Below are 26,194 nucleotides of genomic sequence, written 5' to 3'. Positions count from 1 at the left end.
CACAGGCTGGAGGAAGCTCCAGGTAAATGGATAAGGATTTTTTTTTTTTTTTCCCATAGTCCCTGAACCTTCCCTTAAGGTGTAGAGATGCTTTCAGTGAGATCTCTTCAGTCCTTAAAGCGGATCTGAGATGTAAAACTATATAACAAGTAACTTGTCTATATATCTTATCTAAAGTTTAGATAGTTTGCATAGCAAATCTAGCTGCAAACTGCTTCAACAGAATGATCATTTCTTCCTGTGATACAATGGCCTCCATTCACTAAGTTTATCTCCTGTTAATATCGTTTCTAGAGTTATCACCATGGTGATAAGGCATGTTGTATTCAGGAAACATTTTACCTCAGGCAAACCTAAACTTAACTCTTCTGCCGTTAAGTTGAGATTTCTGAAGTGGAAGGAATCTAAGCAGCTTCTGGCTTCCCTATAAGTGCTGCCATGTTTCAGGTCAACTCCCTGCTGCTTTTCCACTACCATTATCCAAGTTTGGTGTGATATTCTTAGTGTGACTAATATTTTTTGTTTGAAGTACAGAAGGGAAGACTCAGGCTTTGTGGTCAATTAAATCTAGTGAGGTGATTTCTTATCTGCCTTCCATCTGTTGCTGCTCCAACAGCAGTCCTTTCATGGACTGAAGAGGTGCCCATTTTAACCCATAAATGTAAAATTAGTTTGTTTTGTTTTTTAAACCACATTTTTAGAATGAATGTTTAATTTGTTAGCGCTGCCCTGGGTGTACTCTTCAATCCTTAACCTCTTGAGGACCATGGTGGTAAACCCCCCTAGTGACCAGCCTAATTTTACATTAATTGGCCACTGCAGCTTTAAGGCCAAGCTGCAGGGCCGTATACCTCTGCACACAAGTGATCTCCCCCCCCCCCTTTTCTCCCCACCAACAGAGCTCTCTGTTGGTGAGGTCTGATCGCCCCCCCTGTGTTTATTTTTTTTTAAATAAATATTTGTTTGTTTTTTTTAAAAATATTTTTGGACATTTTCTTATATTTTTTTTCTAAATCCCCTCCCTCCCCCCCAGCCGGCCAATCACGGCGATCGGCTGTCATAGGCTTCTGCCTATGAGAGCCGATCGCTCTCTTGTCCCCCATGGGGACAGCCGTGTCACACGGCTGTCCCCAGTGCAGCGCTGCTGCTGATCGCAGCGCTGCAGGCGGAGCTCGGCTCCGCCCACCAAGCGGGAGATGCGCGCGCATCGTGCGCGCGATCTCCCGTAAACTGCTGCCCCAGGACTTTACGCCAATTGGCGTTAGCTGGTCCTGGGGCTGCTGCCGCGGCCACGCCTACTGGCGTGACGCGGGCGGCAAGCGGTTAAAATAACTACAGAATTCTACAGTTAAGAGAGGCTTTTAATTGACTGCATGTGAAAATAACTACAGAGGAGGTAACTTAAGGTGTAGAGGTAAGTTTTCAGTGAGTTATCGTATCTTCATTCCTTAAGGCAAGATCCATGTGTGGTAAGTTTTCTCTTGCCTTATTATCTCCAACATGATCTTAGTGAATTGAGGCCAATGACAGCAGCCATGTTTGTAAACATTACACAGGCAAGCTGATCTGCATCTCCAGTACACAGCCTGTTAAAATCTAACTCCCCCTCGTCCCCTCTGCCTCTGAAATCTCTGGCTAGTAACACCTGCCCAGACTGAGCTCCCATAAGCCCCTGCTACTGTCAAATGCCAAGGCACTCTGAAAAGCTGTGGGTGAGGCTTGTTTAGTTTATAGGGAATTAGAGTATTACAACAAATGTATTTGGCTTGAGCAATGCCCTATACCAGGAGTCCCCAACCTTTTTGAGCCTGGAGCCCCCTATACCGACCAAACTTTTCTCTGGGGCCCGGGAGGCGGGGATTTGGGGGTCGTGGTTAGTGGCGGCGGCAGTCCCCCTCCTGCCTTTTTTCCCCTGATTGTGAGTGTAGTATATACACTCGGCCCCTCAGAAAAACTGCCCAGGGTCCACCAAGGGGGCCGCGGCCCCCAGGTTGGGGACCCATAAACAATATGAAAGGAATGCAATGATTAAGTTTTTATCTCAGATCCACTTTAAGTTACCACCTCTGTAGTTTTACATGCAGTTAATTAATACCCTAAGTTAAGAATTCTGGGGTTACTTTAAGAATTAAAGTTAACAAGGTTTGCCTGAGGTATGTTTCCTGAATACAGCATGTCTTATCACCATGGTGATAACTCTAGAAACATTATTAGAAAGGACCAGCTACAGACCTGTCTCTAACCTCCCCTTTCTGGGAAAGCTAATTGAAAAAGCTGTATACCTCCAGCTAGAAGCCAGAATCCTACAAAATAACAGTTATGACCCATTCCAGTCTGGCTTCAGGAAACACCACAGCACTGAAACTGCCCTCATCCAAATATGCAACCACCTGCTCATGGCAAGAGACAGAGGAGAGTGCTCGATCCTCATACTGCTAGACCTTTCTGCAGCCTTTGACACAGTTGACCATGACATCTTGATAAACAGGCTACAGGAATACTGCGGCATTGATGGCATAGTACTAAAGTGGTTCCAATCCTTCTTGAGTGGCAGAACCCACAAAGTGTCTATGGGGCCCTTCCTGTCCACCCCTGTAACACTTAAGTATGGGGTGCCCCAGGGCTCAATCCTCTCTCCCCTGCTTTTAACGATTTACATGCTACCGTTGGGAAAACTAATCCAAAAACATGGCCTGACATACCACTGCTATGCAGACGACACCCAACTATATCTTTCCTTCAAGCCTGGTGTGACAGACCCAACTCTAACTATAAACGCCTGCTTACGTGAACTACAGCAATGGATGAATGACAACTGGCTGAAACTAAATGCAGACAAAACTGAAGTCCTTCTGATTGGAGGGCAGAGCATGATAACAAAACAACTTAACTTGCAGTCTTCACCACTGGGAATAGGAGGCACGGATCTACGCAGCTCTGATCATGTGCGTAGCCTGGGAGTTCTAATTGATGGGGATTTAAACTTCAGAACTCAAATCTCTGCTGTGGTGAAATCATCCTATTTTCACCTAAAGAACATTGCAAAAATCAAGCACCTCATACCCCCAGAAGATCTGCCAACCTTAGTCCACGCCTTCATCACATCCCGACTGGACTACTGCAATGCTCTCTACACTGGCCTTCCAAAAAAGGCCTTGTACCGCCTACAGCTGATACAGAATACTGCTGCCAGACTGCTAACCAACCAACCCCGTCACTGCCACATAACGCCAGTCCTGCATTCCCTTCACTGGCTACCTATAGAATGGAGGGTCCTATTCAAGATCAGCCTACTGACATTTAAATCCCTGAATAATCTAGGCCCTGGATACATGAAAGATATGTTACAGCTGCGTAGCAATCCCCGCATTCTCAGATCCACAGGTTCTAATAATCTAGTCATACCCAGAGTCCACTTAGAAACTTTTGGTCCCAGAGCCTTCTGTCATGCTGCCCCTACGTTTTGGAACTCCTTACCTCAACAGATCAGGACAGCCCCATCCCTGGACGTGTTTAAATCCAGACTGAAAACCCACCTGTTCAGTCTGGCATTTGCAGAAATATAACTTTTGTTGTGTGAATACTTCATCCTACTAATTACTGAATCTGAGAGAGCCTAAGCGCTTTGAGTCCTATGGGAGAAAAGCGCTATAGAAATGTTATTGTATTGTATTGTATTGTAGATAAGCTTAGTGAATTGAGTCCATTGTCAGATCTGACAAGTTTAGCCCCTTGCTTGTTTCTAGTGTTCAAACACTCATGCAGCCAAATAGATTAGCAGGGCTGCCAGGTAACTGGTATTGCTTAGAAGGAAATAAGGCAGCCTCTGTATCCATTACTTCAGTTGTCCTTTAAAGTAAAGCTGTGGAAAAAAATGTGTAAAAAAAAAAAAAAATATATATATATATATATATATATATATATATATATATATATTCTGTCCTCAGGCACTTGGTGGATCTTCGATGCTACTTTCCCCTCCATGCTGCCACTGTAGCCCACGTTCTGTCCACTCTGCATAGTGGGGTGCAGGGAGTGTACTGGGCATGTGCAACTACTACAGTTTCTGAACCATGCATGCCCAGGATGCCCTCTGCTCTGGCTGCTGAGCAGTCCACGATAGTGTATTGGAAAGTGCATGTGCCCCACTGAAACTAACCATTCGGAGCTGGGAACGGGCTGCAGCAGCGTGAAAGGGAGGCAAAGCACAAGAAGCTGCCACCAAGTGACTGAGGACAGTATGTAAGTATGGTTTTTTTCCCCCCTCAGGTACATTTTAATGCTGTTGATAAAGGTATATACTACAAAAACAGATTTTAATTTCATTTCACTGGTGAAGAGAGAATCATGCGGCCAGGGCCAGACTTGTGTGGCCTGGCCACTATTGTACAGTTCTGCATAATTATGCCTTCTACAAACAAGCCCAGGCTTAGCGACTATAAACCTCTAGAACTTGCAAATAAAACTTCTCATATAGGCGTGGTGCACACCAGAGGAGTTTTTCTGAGCGTTTGAGTTTTTAAATCTGCTGCTAATGTTATCCTAGGTCTGTGCACACTGGAGCTAGTGTTGGGCGAACACCTGGATGTTCGGGTTCGGGAAAGTTCGCCGAACATGGCCGCAATGTTCGGCATGTTCGGGCCGAACCCCAAACTCCCCGAACATCCAGCTTTTGGGGGCCCTATGGGGTTGCAGGCATAAGGGGGGAGCATGCCCCCCGATCGCGGGGGGGGGGGCAGAAATTCCCCCCACCCCCTCCGCTAGCGCTCCCCCCTCTGCCCGCTTCCCCATACAAAAGTTCCAGGAAGTACCGGTCCGGTGGTAGTGGGTGGGTGGCTGGCAGTGGGCGGCACTGTGAAGTGAGTGACTGAGGAGGAGGAGTCCGGAGAGTGACGCGTTGAGGGAGGCCGGGCAGCGGGCGGTTCAGCAGTAGTACCGTACTACTGCTGAACCGCCCGCTGCCCGGCCTCCCTCAACGCGTCACTCTCCGGACTCCTCCTCCTCAGTCACTCACTTCACAGTGCCGCCCACTGCCAGCCACCCACCCACTACCACCGGACCGGTACTTCCTGGAACTTTTGTATGGGGAAGCGGGCAGAGGGGGGAGCGCTAGCGGAGGGGGTGGGGGGAATTTCTGCCCCCCCCCCCCCCGCGATCGGGGGGCATGCTCCCCCCTTATGCCTGCGACCCCATAGGGGGGCAGTATTCGGCCGAACAGGGCCCTGTTCGGCTGAACAGGGGCCCTGTTCGGCGGCCATTTAGTAGTTCGGGGCGAACCCGAACTTAAAAGGACGAACACCATCAGATGTTCGGCCGAACGCGAACATCACCCGAACAGGGTGATGTTCTGCAGAACCCGAACAGTGGCGAACACTGTTCGCCCAACACTAACTGGAGCAATGAGGATTTGTGAAAAAAAAAAAAACCATAGCATTACATTGGGAAGAGCTTTTAGAGGTTTCAAAAGCTCTTCCCAATGTAATGCTATGGTTTTGTTTTTACAAAACCTCATTGCTCCAGTGTGCACAGACACATAGGATAACATTAGCAGCAGATTTAAAAACTCAAACGCTCAGAAAAACTCCTCTGGTGTGCAGCAGGCCACAGACTACACACACTGCCAATGAGATGCTTGTCTGGAACTTAGAACTGGACCAATCAGAATGGAAGAGCTATTTATTGGCCCAATTCCAGGTAGTATACAGTTTGCATGTAAGCTATAATTTGCATATGTTTGACCATCTTTAACCTGTAACTATCTGTTGTAGAGTTTTGTATGAAAAATGCTGGCATGAGAATAAGAGCAATAGAAATCACTGTGTAGGAATTGTCATAAGACTGTGATTGCCTCTGAAGAGGAATGTTCTTATAAGGATATCCCTATCACTTTACATAACGTTTTCAGTGGAATCCTATCCTGCTTACATGTTGATGTAGGCTGTATTGTGTACCTGAAATGCATGCATAAGGGGTCATATGCGATTCCCTTGTTCCCCTGATTTTTCTTAGGTGCTAGTTTCACACCTTGTCATAAAATGCATTTTAAACTAGTGAGCAAGAAAATACTCAACATTTGAATGGTACTGTATATACTTGCATATAGGCTGACCTGTGTATAAGTTGAGGTACCCACTTTTCCCTCAGAAACAAGGAAAAAGTGATTGACTCAAGTATAAGCCCCTCCCCTGTATAGCCCTCTCTGCAGTAGCCAGATGTGTCCCAAGGGTGATATAGCTATCTCTCAAAATGCCACTAGATGGTGTCATAGGTATGAGGCAGCGATTGCCACACAGGAAGAATGCCGATCATTGCACCGCTGACACATTGCTTGCATACTCTGCTCCACAAGCGAGGGGACACGGGAAGTCTTGAGCAGCACTCTGCACACTGTTGTGGGGGGGGGGCACAGACACAGTTGAGTCAGCTGCTAATGCCAAGAGCAGTATCACTAGTGCACAATCCTTACATTCCTCTTCCAGTAATAAATCCTGCTCCACCATCCGTTCTGACTCTCATATAAGCCGAGGGGGGGGGGGGGGAGACTTTTTAGTGCTGAAAAATTCGGCTTATACAGGAGTATATAAGGTACTTTTTCACCAAGCTTGGTTACTCTTTCAATTGTAAATTGCCTAAAAGTTATATTAAATATAAAACTTTTCCTAGGAGTTAACTTGGGAGAAAAAGTGAATTGCATATGGGCCATGGTGTCTAAATCAAATCAAACCTGGTTCTTCTACTCCACCCAGTTGGGGCAGGACCCTGGTTTACTATTGGTGGCTGTATTAGAACTGAGGGACAAGCTCCTCGCCTAAGCTTCTACTGAAAACTGTAAAGCAAGTGGTCATCCCCAACAATCATGAAAGATGCTCTGTATTGAAATGTACAAATAGTTTATTAGAATCTTCAAAGTTCTCGGTCCACACGAGGGTCTGTGCGGAGGTTCACCTCCACTGGGTAGTGGTCGCTGACCTCCAGAGCCTGCGGGAAAAAAAGACACCCTTGTTAGATGTTACATCAGTGATTCACTAGCTATGTTTGGAACCTATCTATAAAGTTTTAGCATCTGTCATTTTACACAATTTAAAGTGATAATACATCTCCAGTACTGTACTGTCTACATAGTCTACCCCCTCAAAAACCCACCATAAATAAGTTTAATACAATCCAATACAACTGATGTGACCATTAGAAGGAGAGCCCATGTGAACGTCTCCTACAAATTTTGTAAGGTTCTGCTGCGCAGTGCTCTGAATTTCATTTGTGGGGGATGTCAGTGTTAAATTTAGGCCTTGATTGCTTGACTCAAGCAAGTGGATAGGACACATGTGGCATTGAGCATTCCCTGTCAGTGCCGGATATCTGAGACTTTACTGAAATAACCCAGATGGTGAATGTTATGCTTGTTTGAAGGTGGTTCTAGTGTTTATTTCAGAATATGCACTGTAAAAAAAAAAAAAAAACACCTAAAGCATGCCTGAACTGAGGGATATGGAGGCTAAGACTTTATTTCCTTTTAAACATTACCAGTTTCCTGGATGAGCCTCTACCTCTCTAAGGCCTGGAACCCACTGAAAACCGCAAACGCAAAACGCAACCGCTAGCGTTTTGTCTGAGCGGTTTGCAAGCGGATTCATGCGCGTTTTTGGTCGTGTTTTGCAACATTGTATTTTTTTTGCCCAGCGGTTGCATAGCGTTTTGCGTTTTTATCCTGATTGGTCCTGTGAATTATTTTTCATTTTGTTACAGTGTGCTGAACCGCAAAACGCTAGCAAAACCGCTCAGTTTAGGTTTTGCTGAGCGTTTCTGCTAGCGTTTCAATACTTTACATTGAAGCGCTAACGCTCCCAAAATGCTGCAGGTCCTGCGTTTGCGTTTCTGGGAAACGCAAACGCTCCTGTGGAGGTTGCCCCATCCATTAACATTAGCCCAGCGTTTTGGAAAACTGCTAGCGTATCGCAGTGCTGCCAAAACGCTGCCAAAAGCGCTCCTGTGGGTTCCAGCCCTAAAAGCGGACCCAAACCAAACTTTTTTTTAAATCAAAAATATTTAGTTGCACCACTCTGACACATACAAAGATAAATAAACACTCCTTCAAACCTATGCGCATTTCAGTGCATGCTTTTTACCCTTCTCTTTTCATAGCTAGGGTTATACTGGGGGCAGCCATTAGCAATTCCTCCATTGCCGGACACCATCTACTTCACCAGTTTGCCGGAAAGATCCCGGCAATTTGAAAGGAAGGCAGGGGTTCCTCCAATAAATGTAAAATATTTTATATTTGTCATCATGCAGCTGAAAAAAGGCTGCTATTTATTATAATTTAGAAAATAGATTGTATTTCTGAAATCTTGTATTTTTAATTTGGGTCCACTTTAAAGTGGATCCAAGATGAACTTTTACTCATTGCATAAACTGTGTTCCTCACCGTGGCGCAAGTGTCCAGTATATGATACTTTGCATGCAAACTATAGAGGAAGCCAAAGTTCCTCCATAGTATAATAAATGTAGCATTTGTTTGGAAGCAGGGCATGCATTTTCAGCCTAATAGAGGTGGTGCATGCCTGAGCGATTAACCAGTCAATTGCAGCATGTTTATAGGAATGTGCAACCCCCCACTACCCCCGATCCCCCCCCTTTTTAATCCCTTTCCTATTGTTTATAGGGCATGCCTCAAGTCAAATACTTTTTGGTTTTAATACCCTAATTCCCTATAAGCTTAACAAGCCACGCCCACAGGTTTTCAGAGAGCCAAGGCACTTTCAGACAGTAGCAAGGGCTCATGAGAGCTCAGTCTGGGCAGGAGGAGGGGGAGGTATTACTAGCGAGAGATTTCAAAGGGAGGATGAGGGGGGATTTAGGTTTTTTTGCTCAAGATACAGATAAGCCTGCCTCTGTGTCATGTTTATTGTATCTTGTATGGGCACCATTAGTTATAAGCTACATACTTGCCACTCGATGGGTCCTTGACGACTGTAGCTAAACAATGCCTCTTCCTGCTTGCGATGTCACACAAGTACACGACAGGTGTGAACAGGAAGTAAGCGATAGCAGTACTTTGTGCAAAGTTGTCGGGGATCTTAACAATCTGATCTGCTGTGTCTGTTGCTTAACCATGTGCGATTGCAGCAGGGGGCAATATTGTTTAACCTCACTGGCGGTACAATAAATCCACCAGGGGGCAGCGCAGCACTTTTTTTTTTTTAGCGCTAGCTACATGCTTCCCCCCTCCCTTTGCTATCCCTCCCACCCCTCTGATCGCCGCCGGCGCTTTTACCCTGCAGGGCATCCCGTTCTGAACGGGATTCCCTGTATGGGCTTCCCCAACGCCATGGCGACGATTGCGATGACATCGTAACTTCAGCGGGTGTTCCGATCCACCCCTCAGCGAAAGGGGTCGGGGGGGGGGGGCGGTACGGCGGCAATCGTTATGCACACGCAGCTAGCAAAGTGTCCAGCACGGGGTTACCGCTAAGGAAGTTAACATGCTTATGTTAAACGCAGTTTGCCTGACGTCAGGCAACATTGCCAAAAGTATCGCCTGGGCAAGCATGAGGCTTAAAGCCTCATCTACACGCGTAGATGAGGCTCCGATGTTACTTATCAATCGAGCCGCTAATGTGGCTCGATTGATAAGATCCGACAGGTCGGATCTCCCCACCGCCGATTCCCTGCTCGTTCCCCGCGAGGGGACAATGGCAGGGAATCAAGCGGAAGATAAGCGGCGCGGGGACGAGCGGGTATCGAATCCGGCGCACGCGCGGCGAGCGAGGACGCGGCGGGTACGCGTGGAAGAGGCGATTAGCCGCCGGATCGGAGCCTCATCTACGCGTGTAGATGAGGCTTTAGACCCTAAAAAAAAAAAATGCTTGACTGAAGTCTGGCTTGATTAGTTACACTGTTGTTTCTGGAGCGGGATTCAGACACTTCTGCATCCAAGGAGATCAGCAGGACAGGCAGAAAGGTAATTCGGGTGCCAACAAAAGACTGAGCCCAAATTATGAAAAAACAGTGCGATCTTGCATCTTACCGCTGAGTCCATGGCAGCCTGGAGGGGAATAGTAATTAACGACGCCAGGAAATTTGCAATAGCAGGGTGATTTGTCTTCACCCTGCAACCAAACCTCCTAGCGCCCTTTTTGCATGTATGCTAGCCAGGTAACTGGTATTGTTAAAAAGGAAATAAATAAGGCAGCCTCCATATCGCTCTCGGTTCAGGTGTATTTTAAGACTCGTACACAAACTAAACTCTCCCGAGGTGTCCAATGAGAATGTCGTGTGTATGGCCTCCCCAATCTGGATCATAGATGTTTTGTATACTAATATTATAAATGTGAAAGTTTAGATGCTTGTTACTGAATCACGCAACAATGGCTGAACAGATTTGAATGAAATTTGGCACACATAGTACATTACCTGGAATAACATATAGGATACTTTTTATCCCCATAACCAAAAAGTGGGCGGAGACAAATACAAATTTCGCTGGGAAAATGTAAACTGCAGCCATTCTTACACTGTCAGTGGTTGGGTTCTCAAACTTTGCACAGTTGGTGACTGAGATTAACCACCTTAGCGGTATGGACGAGCTCAGCTCGTCCATTACCGCCAGAGGGTGCCGCTCAGGCCCTGCTGGGCCGATTTTGATGAAATAAAGTGCAGCACACGCAGCCGGCACTTTGCCAGCCGTGTGTGCTGCCTGATCGCCGCCGCGAGCAGCGGCGAAAGAGGGTCCCCCCAGCCGCCTGAGCCCTGCGCAGCCGGAACAAATTGTTCTGGCCAGTGCTAAGGGCTGGATCGGAGGCGGCTGACGTCAGGACGTCGGCTGACGTCCATGACGTCACTCCGCTCGTCGCCATGGCGACGAAGTAAGCAAAACACGGAAGGCCGCTCATTGCGGCCTTCCGTGTTACTTTTGGCTGTCGGAGGCGATCAGAAGAACGCCTCCGGAGCGCCCTCTAGTGGGCTTTCATGCAGCCAACCTTCAGTTGGCTGCATGAAATAGTTTTTTTTTTATTTAAAAAAAACCCTCCCGCAGCCGCCCTGGCGATCTTAATAGAACGCCAGGGTGGTTAATATTCAGAAAAGTGGGTGGAGCCTACAAAAACCAATCAAAATTCACCTATTGATTTTTCAAGGGGAGTATTTAATTGTGGCCATTCTTGCACTCTTAATGGCACAAGCCTCAAACCTGGTACAGTTGGTCATTGGGTGACTGGGGTTCAAATTCAGAAAAGGGGGTGGAGTCCCAGCCAATCAGATTTTTCATTTCAATGCAAATTATTGATGCCAAAGACTGCAAAGCTCACAAATTAGGTCATTGAGTAATTGTGTGTTAGGGTTAGGAAAAATACATACCCGGGCAATGCCGGGCCACCAGCTAGTTGATTATAAATGTACAGTACAGATAATAAAAAACACAGTGGTAGATGCTCAAACCCAGAGGTGGGACAAGGTCCTCCAGCACCCAAGGCTGAGACTGCAAAGTGCGCCCCTCCACCCCTCCCACCCCAGCCGTCACACACTGATTGCTATGAAGCTGGCCACTAATGATCCAATCTTTTTCATCCAATCTTACCATTTCTATATAATATAAGGTAACTGTCTAACGTATCCATTCAGTATATTCACTCACTTTACCCTTATACTACATAGATTTGGTAAGATTGGATGAAAAAGATTGGATCATTAGTGGCCACCATTAGACTAAGAGGCGCCACAGGGCCCACAACCTCCCCAACACCTTAAAATCTAGTTATCTGGCTTGCAGTCACTGCTATGTATCCCCTTTTCTAATTTCTTTCTGCTTCAAACACAATTAGGAATGACAGCTGAATGAATTGTGCGCCCCCTCCTACACTGCGCCCTGAGGCTGGAGCCTCTCCAGCCTATGCCTCGGCCCGGCCCCGCTCAAACCATGCGGCATATGGCTATATACTTCATTACATAACTGCAGGAAAAGAGGTGAGAGCTCTTAGGGCATAGACTGCACTATCCCCCCATGGAGGTACTGCAGATACGGTTAAATGGTGTGTGCTTTAATATCGATATTTTTTGCAGCCATTAATTGGTAGGTACTCAGTCCATGCAGCCACCGACTACTTCATATTCCTAAAAAAAACACTGATCCCACCTCCTCTTCAGACAGACCGAGCTTCTTTTGAAAGTTGAATGGTTTGGCAGATCCTGGAATAATCGCTTTCAGAAATTCCTCTCCATGTACGACAATGCTTTGTAAAAATGAAAGAAATGGGGTGTTATCCCAAGTGCCGAATGATAGTCATTGCCCCCAACCCAAATATTCCCCTTCCTAATATTTACCGGTCATAGGCGCAGTGCGTTTTCGTGTTTACTGTGGTATCATCTTTATCACCAATCAGCCAATGGAAGGTATTACTGCTCCGAAGAAGAATGTTCTTCCACTCCTCGGCCGTCACATAACCGCAGGCAGCGTTCAGGTCCCCGAGGAGCATGATGCTCTACAGAAAGGACAACATTTACAGTATATGTAAGTTTCACAAAAAACACCCAACTCCCCCCCCCCAAAGAAAAATGAGGTCCGTAGGCAGAGCCAATGCTCCCACCGGTGCAAGCGGAGCAATTGCCCAGGGCCCCAGAGTTGGCTGAGGGCCAAGAGTGAAGAGTGGTCCCCAAGGCCTGTGCAGAGTATTTGCTGCTGAACGAACTCACCTGTCCGGCCAGCGCACTCCTCCAACAGTCTGTCTCCTCACTTCTGTCCTCATCCCTGCTGGCCCCCTTTCTGCTCCACCACCCGCAGGCACATTTCGCGAATATGTATGTGACTGTGTAGGTAAGGTCTCATACTGCATGTAAATGGTAATATTGGCATGCCAGATCTCACACTGATGTATCGGAGCCGCCGTTCACACACTAGACTCTGGCCTTTAGCTGCTGCCTCCGTTGAGTTTAAGCTATGGTGTATTAGAGCCTTTAGGGTTAGACTAGGTTAGAGAGAAGTCCAATGCCTCAGGGAATCTTAAAAATAGATGGCAGGACACATCTGCTCTACTTGATGTGCATATCAGAAGTTGACTGTCTATTTGGGTCCAAAGCCATAAGTATGGGTTAATGCCTACCTCAGTTCCCCATCGGTCCTTCATTTCCAGCATCACCTGCAACAAGCGGTTAATCTCCTTCACGGCTTCCCTGGGGCAGGTGTGGTGAGAGATCAGAACAAAGTCTTTGATAACTGTCAAAGAAGGGAATATTTGAGGTGTTCATTTTCAAGTTAAGCAATCAAACTAATTCCCAGAGAAGCTGTTTAATTATCAGGCTGACAATGGATCTCTGAGGCTCCACAAGTGTAAAGTGTGCCCCCTCCCCCCCAATGCCCGTGCTTTAATGTCTCACTTCTCCGCCAACATGACTCCTGACCTCCTCCGGTGTCTGCCCTCACTGAGAGCGGTACTACCACATGACTCCGCACGTGTTGTGACATCACACATGCACTAGTGCCATGTGGTACAGGTGCTCATGGTGACAGTGGACACCAGAGGAGGCCAGAAGTCGTGCCGGTGGAGAGGTGAGACTTTAAAACAAAGAGCATGAGGGGACACTTTACACTGGGGGGACACTGGCCGGTGGTCAATCATCGTGATATCGAATGCCACTGCGCGTATGATCGAGCCTTTGTAACAGCGGTTTTTTGACACTCCCTATCAATCCATCCAACCGATTTCAGACAGAAAGTGATTGAAAGATTGATTGGGCACCCATGTTGCGGCACAGATTCTCTTCCAATTTAATAAAATGATCTAATTGGAAGGTCAAATGGGCTGCAATATTGAGTGATGTATGGGCTCTCTTACCCTTCACCATATACACAACAACAGTGAGAAACAAACAAAGGAAATAAGCATAGCAGACCTGTCTTTGGAGAATGGAAGCGGACGATGAATGGTTCTCTTGCAAAGGCTTCTGGGTGATCGGGATTATCTTCCACATACTGGTACCAGTCAATCACCTTCACTGTGTCAGATCTGCAGTACAAGAAGAGCCACAGTCACAGAGAAAACCCTAGAGTTCTGCAACAAGTCCTATTAGTCATAATACCAGCAGCAATATGGGGTTAATTTGCCAATTTAAAAAAAAAACCTGTGTTGCTAGCCTTTTTTCTTTTAAATAACTGTGTGGTGGTGTTCATACATCTGGACTGTAGATGTCACTGTTCTACTTCCTTTTACAGCATAACATTATCTAGACCAGGGGTCCCCAAGTCTGTCATCTCCCCCGCGGCCGCCGCTCCTGTTGCCTTATGAGCGGGCGGCCGCTTACGGATTCCCGCAGGCGCCGCTCTCCTTCAGTATCTCCGATAACAGCAGCGCGTCTTGCGGAGGAGGGAAGGAGGCGGGGCAGCAGTTGCCATGGTAGCGGCGTACACAGCCGCAACAGGAAGCCGCTGCCCCGCCTCCTTCCAGCCTCCACAAGACATGCTGCTGTTATCGGAGATACTGAAGGAGAGCGGCGCCTGGGGGAATCCGGAAGCGGCTGCCCGCTCATAAGGTAACAGAAGCGGCGTCCGCGGGGGCACCACCTCCCTATACTGGGCACTTTACTAGCCATGCTGGGCAGTATACTAGCTATACTGGGGCACTATACTAGCCATGCTGGGGCACTATACTAGCCATGCTGGGGCACTATACTAGCCATGCTGGGCACTATACTAGCCATGCTGGGCACTATACTAGCCATTCTGGGGCACTATACTAGCCATGCTGGGGCACTATACTAGCCATGCTGGGCACTATACTAGCCATGCTGGGCACTATACTAGTAGAGTGACCAGATTTTTGTAGGCTCAACCTTGGACGGGGGGAATGGGGGGGGGGGGGGGGACGAAAAATGTGGTGTCTGCAGCGCGCGCGAAAAATGGGCGTGGCCATGACATTCTATGGGCGGAGCTAACGTAATGATGCAACAGCAAATGGCATAAGAAAGCAGTGTTTACGCCGTGATGTGGTCAAACGTGGATTCACATCATAGGTGTGCAGAAACTGTGTGATGCTATTTAATAGTATGCCATAACCCCAAAGCAGCAAACACAGCCAACTATGACCATTAAATAATAAATGCAGCAACAGTTACCCCAGACACCACAAAATAAACGCAATGGGCAACATGTCAGCACAAAATAAACGCATTGTGGGCAACATTTCAGCACAAAATAAACGCATTGCGGGCAACATGTCAGCATAAAATAAACGCAATGGGGCAAACATGTCAGTACAAAATAAACGCAATGGGGGCAAACATGTCAGTTCAAAATAAACGCACTGCGGGCAAACATGTCAGTACAAAATAAACGCACTGCGGGCAAACATGTCAGTACAAAATAAACGCACTGCGGGCAAACATGTCAGTACAAGATAAACGCACTGCGGGCAAACATGTCAGTACAAGATAAACGCACTGCGGGCAAACATGTCAGTACAAGATAAACGCACTGCGGGCAAACATGTCAGTACAAGATAAACGCACTGCGGGCAAACATGTCAGTACAAGATAAGCGCACTGCGGGCAAACATGTCAGTACAAGATAAACGCAATGCGGGCAAACATGTCAGTACAAGATAAACGCAATGCGGGCAAACATGTCAGTACAAAATGAAGACAATTTGGGCAAACATGTCAGTTCAAAATGAACAAAATTTGGGCAAACATGTCAGTACAAAATGTACACAATGTGGGCAAACACTTCACCTGCAAGAAAAAGCATTTACTCACCTGGCAGAAGACGTCCCCTCACGCAGCCGGCCTCTGGTGCCTCTGGTGTGTGCAGCTCCCCCTGGCCTGGACGATCTTCAATCTCCCGCTCAGCCTCTCACAGGCAGAGCAGGGCTACGGCAAGATGGCGTCCGGAGGCGGAGTAATGTACTGGAGACACAAATAGTCTCCAATACAGGGCTCCGCCTCCGGACGCCATCTTCCCGTAGCCCTGCTCTGCCTGTGCCTGCCGGAGGAGGACATTGCAGGCTGGAGCGGGGCTGCGGGGAATGAACTAGCGCAGCGTCTAGTAGACACTGCGGCTAGTTCATTGTACGGTGGCCAGAGTCCCGAGGCCGGGATGTCCCGCTGCTAAAAGCGGGACGTTTCCCGGGACCTCATGCAGCCTGGGACAGCGCCCCCCGAAGGCGGAACGCGTCCCGGGTAAAGCGGGAGGTATGGTCACCGTAATACTAGCCATCCTGGGGCACTATACTAGCCATCCTGGGGCACTATACTAGCCATGCTGGGGCACTATACTAGCCATGCTGGGGCACTATACTAGCCATGCTGGGCACTATACTAGCCATGCTGGGCACTATACTAGCCATGCTTGGGCACTATACTAGCCATGCTGGGGCACTATACTAGCCATGCTGGGGCACTATACTAGCCATGCTGGGCACTATACTAGCTATACTGGGGCACTATACTGGGGTAACTATACTACTATACTAGCCATACTGGGGCAACTAAACTCCCTATACTGGGGCAACTATACTAGTCATGCTGCTGCACCCAACCCCCCCAACCCCATAACCCGCTGCGCACAACACTGTCCACTAGGCCGCACACCACCCACATCCTCCCCCTGACCCCTCCCACCGCCGACGCTTGAGGCAGGGCAAGACAGAAGTTGGATGGCAAATTGGGACAGCTCTGGCCACAGCCTGCGCACCCAGTAGTCCAAGGGTTCATCGCTGCTCACAGTGTCTACATCCACACTTAAGGCCAGGTAGTCGGCTACCTGCCGGTCCAGGTGTTGGTGGAGGGTGGATCCGGAAGGGCTAAGGTGAGGCGTTGGAGTAAAGAATGTCCGCATGTCCGACATCACCATGAGATAGCTGGAGCGTCCTGTCCTTGCCTGCGTAGAGATGGGAGAAGAATTACTGGCAGTGGTACCTTTATTGCGTTGTGCTGTGACTCCTTTCTGCCTTCTGGTGATTTTGAAACATCTCTACCACTTTGTGCCTATACCGAGGGTCTAGTAGCGTACAGCTCATCCCCCTTGAGCTTTTTCTTATACGGGGGTCCCTCAACAGACTGGACAGCATGAAAGACGCCATCTGCACAAAGTTGGATGCAGACGTACTATCCATCTCCTCTTGCTCTTCCTCAGTGATGTCAACTAAGTTCTCCTCCTCCCCCAAGCCACGAGCAATACCACGGGAAAGTTGAGCAGCACAAGCCCCCTGCGACACCTGCTGCGGTTGTTCTTCCGCCTCATCCTCCTCCTCCAAAACAACACTTTCCTCATCATCTGACTCCTCTTCCCCAAACAACTCTTCCTCTTCCCCCCTCTGTGCTGCCACAGGTGTTGAGGAATCATCTGCTTCTACTGAGAATTGATCCCACAACTCTTCCTCCCGTTCCTGTTCACGCTCCTCCACAGCTTGATCCACCACTCTACGCACGCCACGCTCCAGGAAGGCATATGGGATCAAGTCGCTGATGGCGCCTTCACTGCAACTCACCAGGTTTGTCACCTCCTCAAACGGCCGCATGAGCCTGCAGGCATTTCGCATCAGTGTCCAATACTTCGGCCAGAACATCCCCAGACTGTGTCCTTTGACTGTAGTTGTAGAGATACTGTTTGACGGCTTTCTCTTGTTGTAGCAGGCGGTCGAACATCAGGAGGGTCGAATTCCAGCGAGTCGGGGTATCGCAAATCAAGCGTCTCACCGGCAAGTTGTTTCTCCGCTGAATATCGGCAAATCGTGCCATGGCCGTGTAAGACCTCCTGAAATGCCTCCTGAAATGCCCACACACCTTCCTGGACTGCTTTAGGACGTCCTGTAAGCCTGGGTACTTGTGCTCAATCTCGTAATTCAGAGATTTGTGTCTATGTGCCATGCAGGGTACATGTGTCAACTTTCCTAAATTCAAAGCCGAAATGAGATTGCTGCCGTTGTCACACACCACGTTGCCGATCTCCAGTTGGTGCGGGGTCAGCCACTGATCCACCTGTTTGTTCAGAGCAGACAGGATAGCTGCTCCAGTGTGACTTTCCGCTTTGAGGCAAGACATGTCTAAGATGTCGTGCCACCGTCTTACCTGGCATGCAGCATAGGCCCTGGGGAGCTGGGGCTGTGTAGCTGGAGAGGAGATCACAGCACCAGTAGAGTTGCGCTGCCACTCAGGCAAGGAGGAGGAGGAGAACGACAGCGAAGAGGATGTAGCAAAAGGAGGTGGCAGCAGGCCTGCCTGCAAGCCGTGGAGGTGTCACAAGTAGGTCCGCTGCACAGCCACGTACTCCCTGCTTATCAGCGGTCACCAGTTTGACCCAATGGGCTGTGTAAGTTATGTACCTGCCCTGACCATGCTTGGCAGACCAGGCATCCGTGGTCAGATGGACCCTTGACCCAACGCTATGTGCCAGAGATGACACCACTTGCCTCTCAACTTCATGGTAAAGTTTGGGTATCGCCTTTTTAGAGAAATAATTGCGGCCTAGTATCTTCCACTGCGGTGTCCCAATGGCCACAAATTTACGGAAGGCCTCAGAGTCCACCAGCGTGTATGGCAGGCATGGGAAAACTTGGCCCTCCAGCTGTTAAGGAACTACAAGTCCCACAATGCATTGCAGGAGTCTGACAGCCACAGTCATGACTCATAAAGGCAAATGCATTGTAGTTCTGTAACAGCTGGAGGGCCGAGTTTGCCCAAGCCTGGTGTATGGTAACAGCTGGCAAGCTAACAGTTCTGCCAAGCCAGCTGTCAAGACGCCGGGCAAGGGGGTGACTGGCAGAAATTGGCTTCTTCCACTCAAAGATTTCCCTCAAGGACACCTGACTGCTGCTGTGGGCAGAGGAGCAGGAACCGCTCAAGGTGAGAGGCGGAGTTGAGGAGGGTGGCTGTGATTGTAAAGGTGCAAGGGAGAAAGCGGCTGAAGATGATGCACCTGAAGGAGGAAGAGGAGAAGGAGGGTGGCTTTTCTGTTGTGTGCTGCTTTTCCTCTGGTGCTCTTCCCATTGCAGTTTGTGCCTTTCCTGCATGTGCCTTCGTAAGGCAGTTGTCACTATGTGGGTGTTGGCCTTTTTAATTTTTGGAGGCAGAGAGAACAGATGGCATTGCTCTGATCTAAGGCAGACACACTAAAACATTTCCAAACCGCTGAGCCCCCCTGGGGTGATGGCACTATGGTGGCATCAGCAGCTGACGTTGAAGGGCATGTTGGCTGGCTGTCCATAGGTGGCGATACATGGCACCGGACACTGCTACCAGCTGTTTCTGATGACGAGCTCCCCCTCCTTCTTTCAGGAACTCGTCTCATCCTACTTCTCTTTGACTCCCCCTCTGAACTGTCCCATTGGTCATCTTGTCTCTTAGGATCCCACGTGACATCCGTATCATCGTCGTCATCATAATCATCCTGCCCAGCTTCACTTGCCTCAGACAGGGAGGGCCTCCAGGAGGGAGTGTAGCCTGATTGGCTACAATGTTCCTGCTGAGTGCTGACTGTGATGTAGAGGGTCACAGTTGACCCCAATAATGTACTATGGGGGCGAATCGAACTTCCGGAAAAGCTTGCGGTTCTCCGCGATCGCGAACCCCTGAAGTTCGCCGGGAACCGTTCGCCGGAGAACCATTTGGGCCATCTCTACCCAGTAACAGAACCCAGTAAGGCTACAAACGCAACGCATGTTACCGCTGTGGTGATACCAAACGGTGAGGCCATCTAACGAAAGCATTCCTCACTTCTGGATGAAACACGCATGACGCAGTTACTCATGTGTCGTCACAACAGGACCTGCCGCACTGCGTTCAATGTGATAGTCAGTGTGTGACGCGGCAGACTGCGGGAAGTGTGAAAGGGCCCTATTAGGCTTCATTTACACTATGTGCATTGTGGTACACGTGCATTGTGCATAATGCAACATGCATGGTGCCTGTCAATTTATGTGCAATTCATACTTCAGTTACTCAGTGCATGGCACATTTTGGCTCGAATTGACCAGAAACAGGCTGAATAGAGTACATCCATATATTGAGATCCATTATGCCGCGCTCTGCAGTTGAGCACCAAAGCTTGTGGAGAGGGCCACAGGCTTATAGTCCAGCTTGGAAGAAAGAAGCATCAGAGTCACGTGAGCACAATGTGGGCCACAACCCCATGACCCTCTCCACTACATTTGGTGCTGACCTACAGTGTACAACATAATCCAGGTTTTCTGAATGAGGAAACTCAGATCCAAACTCCAACGCTAGTGAATGGGGATAGCAATGCTTAGACCTCATGGAGAAGCATGTGATCAGTTTCATCAGCTGATACTTTGTAAGGCTCTGATTTGCTGGTCATGATTATGTGCTAAACCAGGAAGTCATCACAGCAAATCAGAACTTTACAAATCTATCTGCTGGCCAAACTGATCACATGCTTCTCCATGAGTACTCCTAAGCGTTGCCATCCTACTAGTAAACATGCCAATAGGGGTATATGGGCAGTGCATTTGCTCGCGCTAGTGTCCAGCAGTCCTCTCATGAAGCAAGGTGAAATATTTGCATCAGACGCAGAGATTTCAGTGACATCATTTTTGTACTGTGTGTTCCTTCCTGAGGAGGAATGGATTGGCTGAGGGTGAGCCGTTTGTTTGTCACAGACTCACAGCCAGCCAGTGTGCTATTGTGTTGAGCTGCAGCATGTCATGTGAGGACATTAAATGAAGCAACGTAACCTGTCGGTGCTGTGCGATCATTCCAAATCGGGGTGGGTGGTGCATCCTCACAAGTTTGCCTCAGGCAGCAAACAGTCTAGAACCGGCCCTGCTAGTGTTGTGTGTTATTGTGCAGTGCAACAGGCATAACATGAAAGAGGCCTATGTCTTCCTGTATGTGCAGTAGCATAGAACAGGAAGCACCACCGTAACCAGCAAACTAACACACCCAATAGGCATTGAACCATTTTTAATCCTGTGGCAAGGCTGTAGCGGTCTCTGCAGGTCTAACTATGGTATCTGAATCAATTAGAATGCATAGTTCTGAACTGAGGGGATTGCTTTTTTATTAACAAAAGTAGAACATCACTTTAAGGAGACCTCTACCTCGACGGTACCTGTAGATGAAGACAAACTGCTCTTTGTAGCTGTTCTTCCCCAGTCTTTTGCTCTGCAGGTATTTGTATTGGTGGACGCCATCGTACCTATACAGAAAGAGACATAGCAAAAAACACAGAAAACGTATCTAGCGTGTATGTACTGTATTCCAACTAATATAAACAAGAAATGCATGAACCCACATCCCTGACTGTGTCCAGTAACTTATTACAGGGATTACCTCCTGCTCTAAAAATAATTGAATAGTTACCGGTGCTTCAAACAAAAATCAGTGTTTCACGGTCTTCCAAATATATAGCAACCACATTAATGAGGATCTGTAGTCAAAATAACATAATGAACACAATTGCTTACTTTTTTACAATAGTTATTCATAAATTATTCAGTCAGTGTTTGCGCACTGTAAAATCTTTCCTCTCCCTGATTTACTTCCTGAAATTTATCACAAACAGCAACATCTTTAGTACTGGCAGGTGATCTCTGTGGAATGTTCACTTACTAAGAGTGCTGAAGCCAGTAAAAAAGATGTCTCGGAGAAGGGGGGGGGGGGGACAGTAACATTTACTGGCAATAATAGGATTATCATTCCAAACCTAACCAGGGTGTGAGCAACAGCTGTGAATTTCTGTGAATGGTCCTTGTTATAGTAAATGTTCCCATCCTACACTTTAGTATTACCGATTGAGTTCAGCTACAAGAGCTGGAACAGCTTCTCCCTTAGAATCCCGAACCTCTTGGACAGCGCTGATGTCACACCGTGCCAAAATCTGAAAAAAGATATATAATGTACTGTATGTGCAACACATCCATTAGAAAAACAGTGCAATAGCTACTGGTATACATAAATATTATAAGGCCAGGTTCACAGCGGCCGTTGCGTTCACTGTAACAGCAGGAATACAACGGAACGGGATACTGGCATTGCATGTTACTCACGCATTGAGTCGCATACAGTCAGTATACAGTGAAGCATACAGTTAATGAAAAGTATCCTTCGCCATCACTGTTAACACTTGCGTTTTTCAATAACGCACCTGCCGCACTTTTGAGCGATGAGTAAGTTTCCGTGGTCCCGTGATGTGGGTACAGGCGCGCAATGACATGAATGACATCTGGCGATGGAAAAAGCGTTTGAAAAATAACGTAGTGGGAATGGGCCTTACTTTGTATGGTTCTGATCCTGTTCTGTAACATGCCTTAAGAAGAAACTTAAAGTTTCGAAAGCGTGCAAAGAAATCTTGTACAGTTAGTCATTAAAGTTATCACCTAAACAACTTTTGTTGTAATGTCTTCGGATTACAACTCTTTGCAACCAAGGAGGCTCTCGGAGGGGATAGATCATGGGCCATAGCTGTAGGAGCTAATGAGGGGTTACAACGGCACAATCGGAGGCATATCTACCAGGGTGCAGGTATGGCATGTGCCATGGGCGCCACTTACTGGGGGGCACTGCTCTGTAGAATCCCTGGTGTTCTCCATACAGATTCTAGTTTTTATTTTAGGGGCATTCTGCTGCCTGGTTACATCTTTTGGGGGACAAGCTGCCTAACTGTTATTTGGGGGATGCATATAGGCTGACCTATTGCGATACTCTATTCTTACAGGCCATGCTTCACCTCAACTTGGACCAAACCAATTCAACTGAGACTAAATGTTTGGAGGGTGCACCCATTTCCCCAAGGGCGGATTTCAGTGTTTGCCATTGGTGCTGTTTTCCCTAGATATGCCTCTGGGCACAATGGAGGGGATCTAGAAGACACTAAGGGGCATCAAAGATATTGGGGGCTGGAATATGCCTCAGGTAAGGTAAGATTTTCTTTTTTTGACCAGTTTAGGTGTCTTAATTTTCTCATAACTTTATACAGTGGTAAAACATTAATAAAATGTGTAGAAGTACTGTATATGCTGGAGTATAAGCCTAATTTTTGGGCCAAAAAAGTGGCCCAAAAGTGGGGGTCTCGGCTTATACTGGAGTAACTACTCTTTAAGTAACCCCCCACAGTGCCCCCACTCTATGCACAGTGGTGCATCATCTGAGGGAGACCACACACCTGACATTTCCATGGGAGGTCCCAGCTAGCCTCATGTCGAGTTGTAGCCTTGGAAGGCATACAGGGACTACCGAGTGGTGAGAATCCTTGCATTCCTATATCAAGTTTTTACATGGCTATGTGGCTCTGCATTCCTTACTTTATCTTTATGCCAGCTTAAACTTTGCAACAGGAGTTCTTTGTATGTTCATCTCCATTGTAGGCCTATGTCCTGGCGTATTATTGCAATCTGCTGAATTTATGCTGCTTTTCTCAATACATGGTTGTGGCCACTCATGGCTGTGAGTGGTGTTGTGGTTGTGGCTTTTGCCAACCCCGACTTATACTCAGGTCAAACATTTTTTCCACTTTTTTTTTTTAGGTAAACGTTGGGGGTCGGCTTATACTCGAGTATATACGGTATACTGTATATCAAATACTGGGTTAATTTAAAAAACTGAAAAAAAATCTCACTCAGTTGATAACCTACCTTCACCAGGGCTCCCATAATCTTCCTGTTGGATGCTTTAGCTTCTCCAAAGCTCTTGATATTAAAAGCACAGATTTTGAAGGTGGCGGCAGACACATGCAGTCCCAACAAGAATGCCAGGAGCACAAGAGTTGTCATCCTGAAGCTGTGCGAACACGAACAACAGAGCTTGGCGTCTGGTACACAAGTTCACTCTGATCTGAGTGTATGAGGTTTCTACAGAATTTATAGCACTTACCTTTTAGCCGTGTATAAACTCATTGCTTTAATATTTCCCCACCTTGAGAAGTTGTTGAAAAAGTTCAAAAGTCAGTCAAGAAACTGATATTCCATCAAACCTCCATCATTATTTTCTTCAGTCAAAAGAGATCTGTAAGTGTTTTTCTAGTCAATGACAGATCAGCAGATTCCTATGACCCAAATAAATAAAGGCCAAATATTCTCAGGAAAGTAAAATAGGATGCAGTTGATCCTACTAAGCTTAAAAAACAAAAACAAAAAACAAAGCTACAAATCAGTGGAATACTGATGTCAAATATGTTGAATTGGCAGAGCTTACCAATGTAAAACCAACAGAGCAGATTACAGGAAAGGCTTAGATAGGGTCAAGCAAAATTGGATCCTTGGTTCCTTGAATAGAGATCCACCATAATAAACTTTTAGAATAGTTATTAGAGCCAGAAGAGATTTCAGGTGTTGTGAAAACCAAGATCAACAAAGGGAGAGATCCAGTTCACCAGTCAAACTTTGTCAAAAAATTGATAATGAAAGTCTTCACCTAGTGAATGAAGAACCATCAAGTTAGACATCAAGGAACCTCAAAACAACCAGAAAAATGATCCAGACTCCTAGGACCAAAGGTTCAGGCAGATGATTAAATCAAAAACTAGGTTCAAAATAGTTGTGTCTTGCTGTTTTCCTCAGTTTCTGAAGAACAAGCTCAGTAGATGTTCCGAAAGGTGGAAATGCAATTTATCTTTTTTACAGGGTGAAGAACCAGGACAATATACAGCAGGTATGTTTTAAAAATTCCAGAACAACGACACATCAAGAGCATTAGTATTTGGACTAAGGACTGTTGTTATGAAAGCTTCAAGGTGCCCAAATCAAAAAGACAAAACTCCAAATGAGTGGATGATGAGCAAGAGCAAAAGATGCCACCATCACTCAGCTGTAACAGGTTAATATAAACTGATAGCAGGTTTGTGAACAGTGGGAAGCTGCCTGCTGTGTCAGTGCTGGGTCAGCAGGCTCTGGAACGACAGAGAATGGACAATACACAGGACTAGAGGGTGGAGGCTGCACGAGGGCCTTTCTGTAGTGTGTGTTAGGTTTTCATACTGATTCCATGAGGTTTGTCTCATGATAACCTGCTGGCAAACACCTACAAAACCTGAATTGTCCTTCTGCCTCGTTCAATGAAATAAGAACACCGCAGTTGTAAAAACCTAACAACAAAAGCATGCCATTTTAAGCTTGTGGAGATTATCCACCTTAAAGCAGTTGTCCCAAATAAATCGATAAAATGTTCAGGGAGTCAAAACTCACAAGATCCATTCAGGCTGCCTAAAGTGTGACTTGTCTGAAGTACTGAAACAAGTCTAGTCGTAAAAGGTCTTTATATGGCTCTAAAAGAGATTTCGAGGCTCATAAAGATTCACTAAAATGTGGTAATCTACACAGAATATTTGGTACTAAGTCTACAGAGATCCACCAAGGGCCAGTACTTATTCAGTAAGGAGTCCTTGGCCAAGACCACATAACAGTGCTGGGTGGCCTCTTGAGCATGCCTTACAGAGATTCACTGAGATTTGGTGTTTTACAGAGATTCACTGAAAACCGGGTGCTCTACAAAAATTCACTATAATTTGGTGCTCTACAGAGATTCACTGAGATGTGGTGCTCTACAAAAATTCACTATAATTTGGTGCTCTACAGAGATTCACTGAGATGTGGTGCTCTACATAAAGAGATTTAGTGCCTTATAAAGATTCACTAAAATGTGGTAAACTACACAGAATATTTGGTACTCTGTTTACAGAGGTCCACCAAGGGTCAGTACCAATTCAGTAAGGAGTCCTTGGGAAAGACCCTCTAACATTGCAGGGAGACCTCTTAAGTGCACCCTTAGCGGCTGCAGCTCTGGAGTGCTTTGAGTCCAACAGGAGAACAGCGCTATATAACTGTTAGGATTATTAAGATGTAGCGATTTTCAGAGATTTACTGAAGTTTGACCCCTTGCAGCGACCTTACCTGAACTTTATACCGACACTGACAGCACAAATCAATTTGAATTAGGCCTGAAATGTGACCTGTGCTGGCAGACATAGCCGATGTAGTCAGTGTAAGAAGTTCCCAGCATTTACCCATTGTGTACAGACAGGGCCGGGCCGAGGCATAGGCTGGAGAGGCTCCAGCCTCAGGGCGCAGTGTAGGAGGGGGCGCACAATTCATTCAGCTGTCATTCCTAATTGTGTATGAAGCAGAAAGAAATAAGAAAAGGGGATACATAGCAGTGACTGCAAGCCAGATAACTAGATATTAAGGTGTTGGGGAGGTTGTGGGCCCTGTGGCACCTCTTAGTCTAATAGCAATCAGTGTGTGACGGCTGGGGTGGGAGG

The 26,194-nt window shown here is 47.0% G+C and overlaps 1 protein-coding gene across 1 annotated transcript; it reads right to left on the bottom strand.

Annotated features, from left to right (window-relative positions):
• Nucleotides 1–6,873: 6,873 nt before the first annotated feature.
• Nucleotides 6,874–24,787, bottom strand: LOC137527853 (deoxyribonuclease-1-like). The gene is made up of 9 exons (XM_068248821.1): nt 23,812–24,787; nt 23,574–23,718; nt 21,732–21,820; nt 21,053–21,139; nt 13,885–13,997; nt 13,095–13,207; nt 12,319–12,476; nt 12,131–12,227; nt 6,874–6,978 (listed from the first exon to the last, which is right to left on the bottom strand). Exons 1-9 carry the CDS (start codon nt 23,832–23,834, stop codon nt 6,904–6,906), a joined length of 900 nt encoding a protein of 299 aa, XP_068104922.1. The 5' UTR covers nt 23,835–24,787; the 3' UTR covers nt 6,874–6,903.
• Between the last annotated feature and the right edge of the window lie 1,407 nt (nt 24,788–26,194).

Source organism: Hyperolius riggenbachi, chromosome 8 (assembly GCF_040937935.1).
Source record: "Hyperolius riggenbachi isolate aHypRig1 chromosome 8, aHypRig1.pri, whole genome shotgun sequence".
NCBI classification, from domain to species: domain Eukaryota; kingdom Metazoa; phylum Chordata; class Amphibia; order Anura; family Hyperoliidae; genus Hyperolius; species Hyperolius riggenbachi.
Note: the sequence above shows the minus strand (reverse complement) of the source record. Positions and strands in the feature narration are given on the sequence as shown.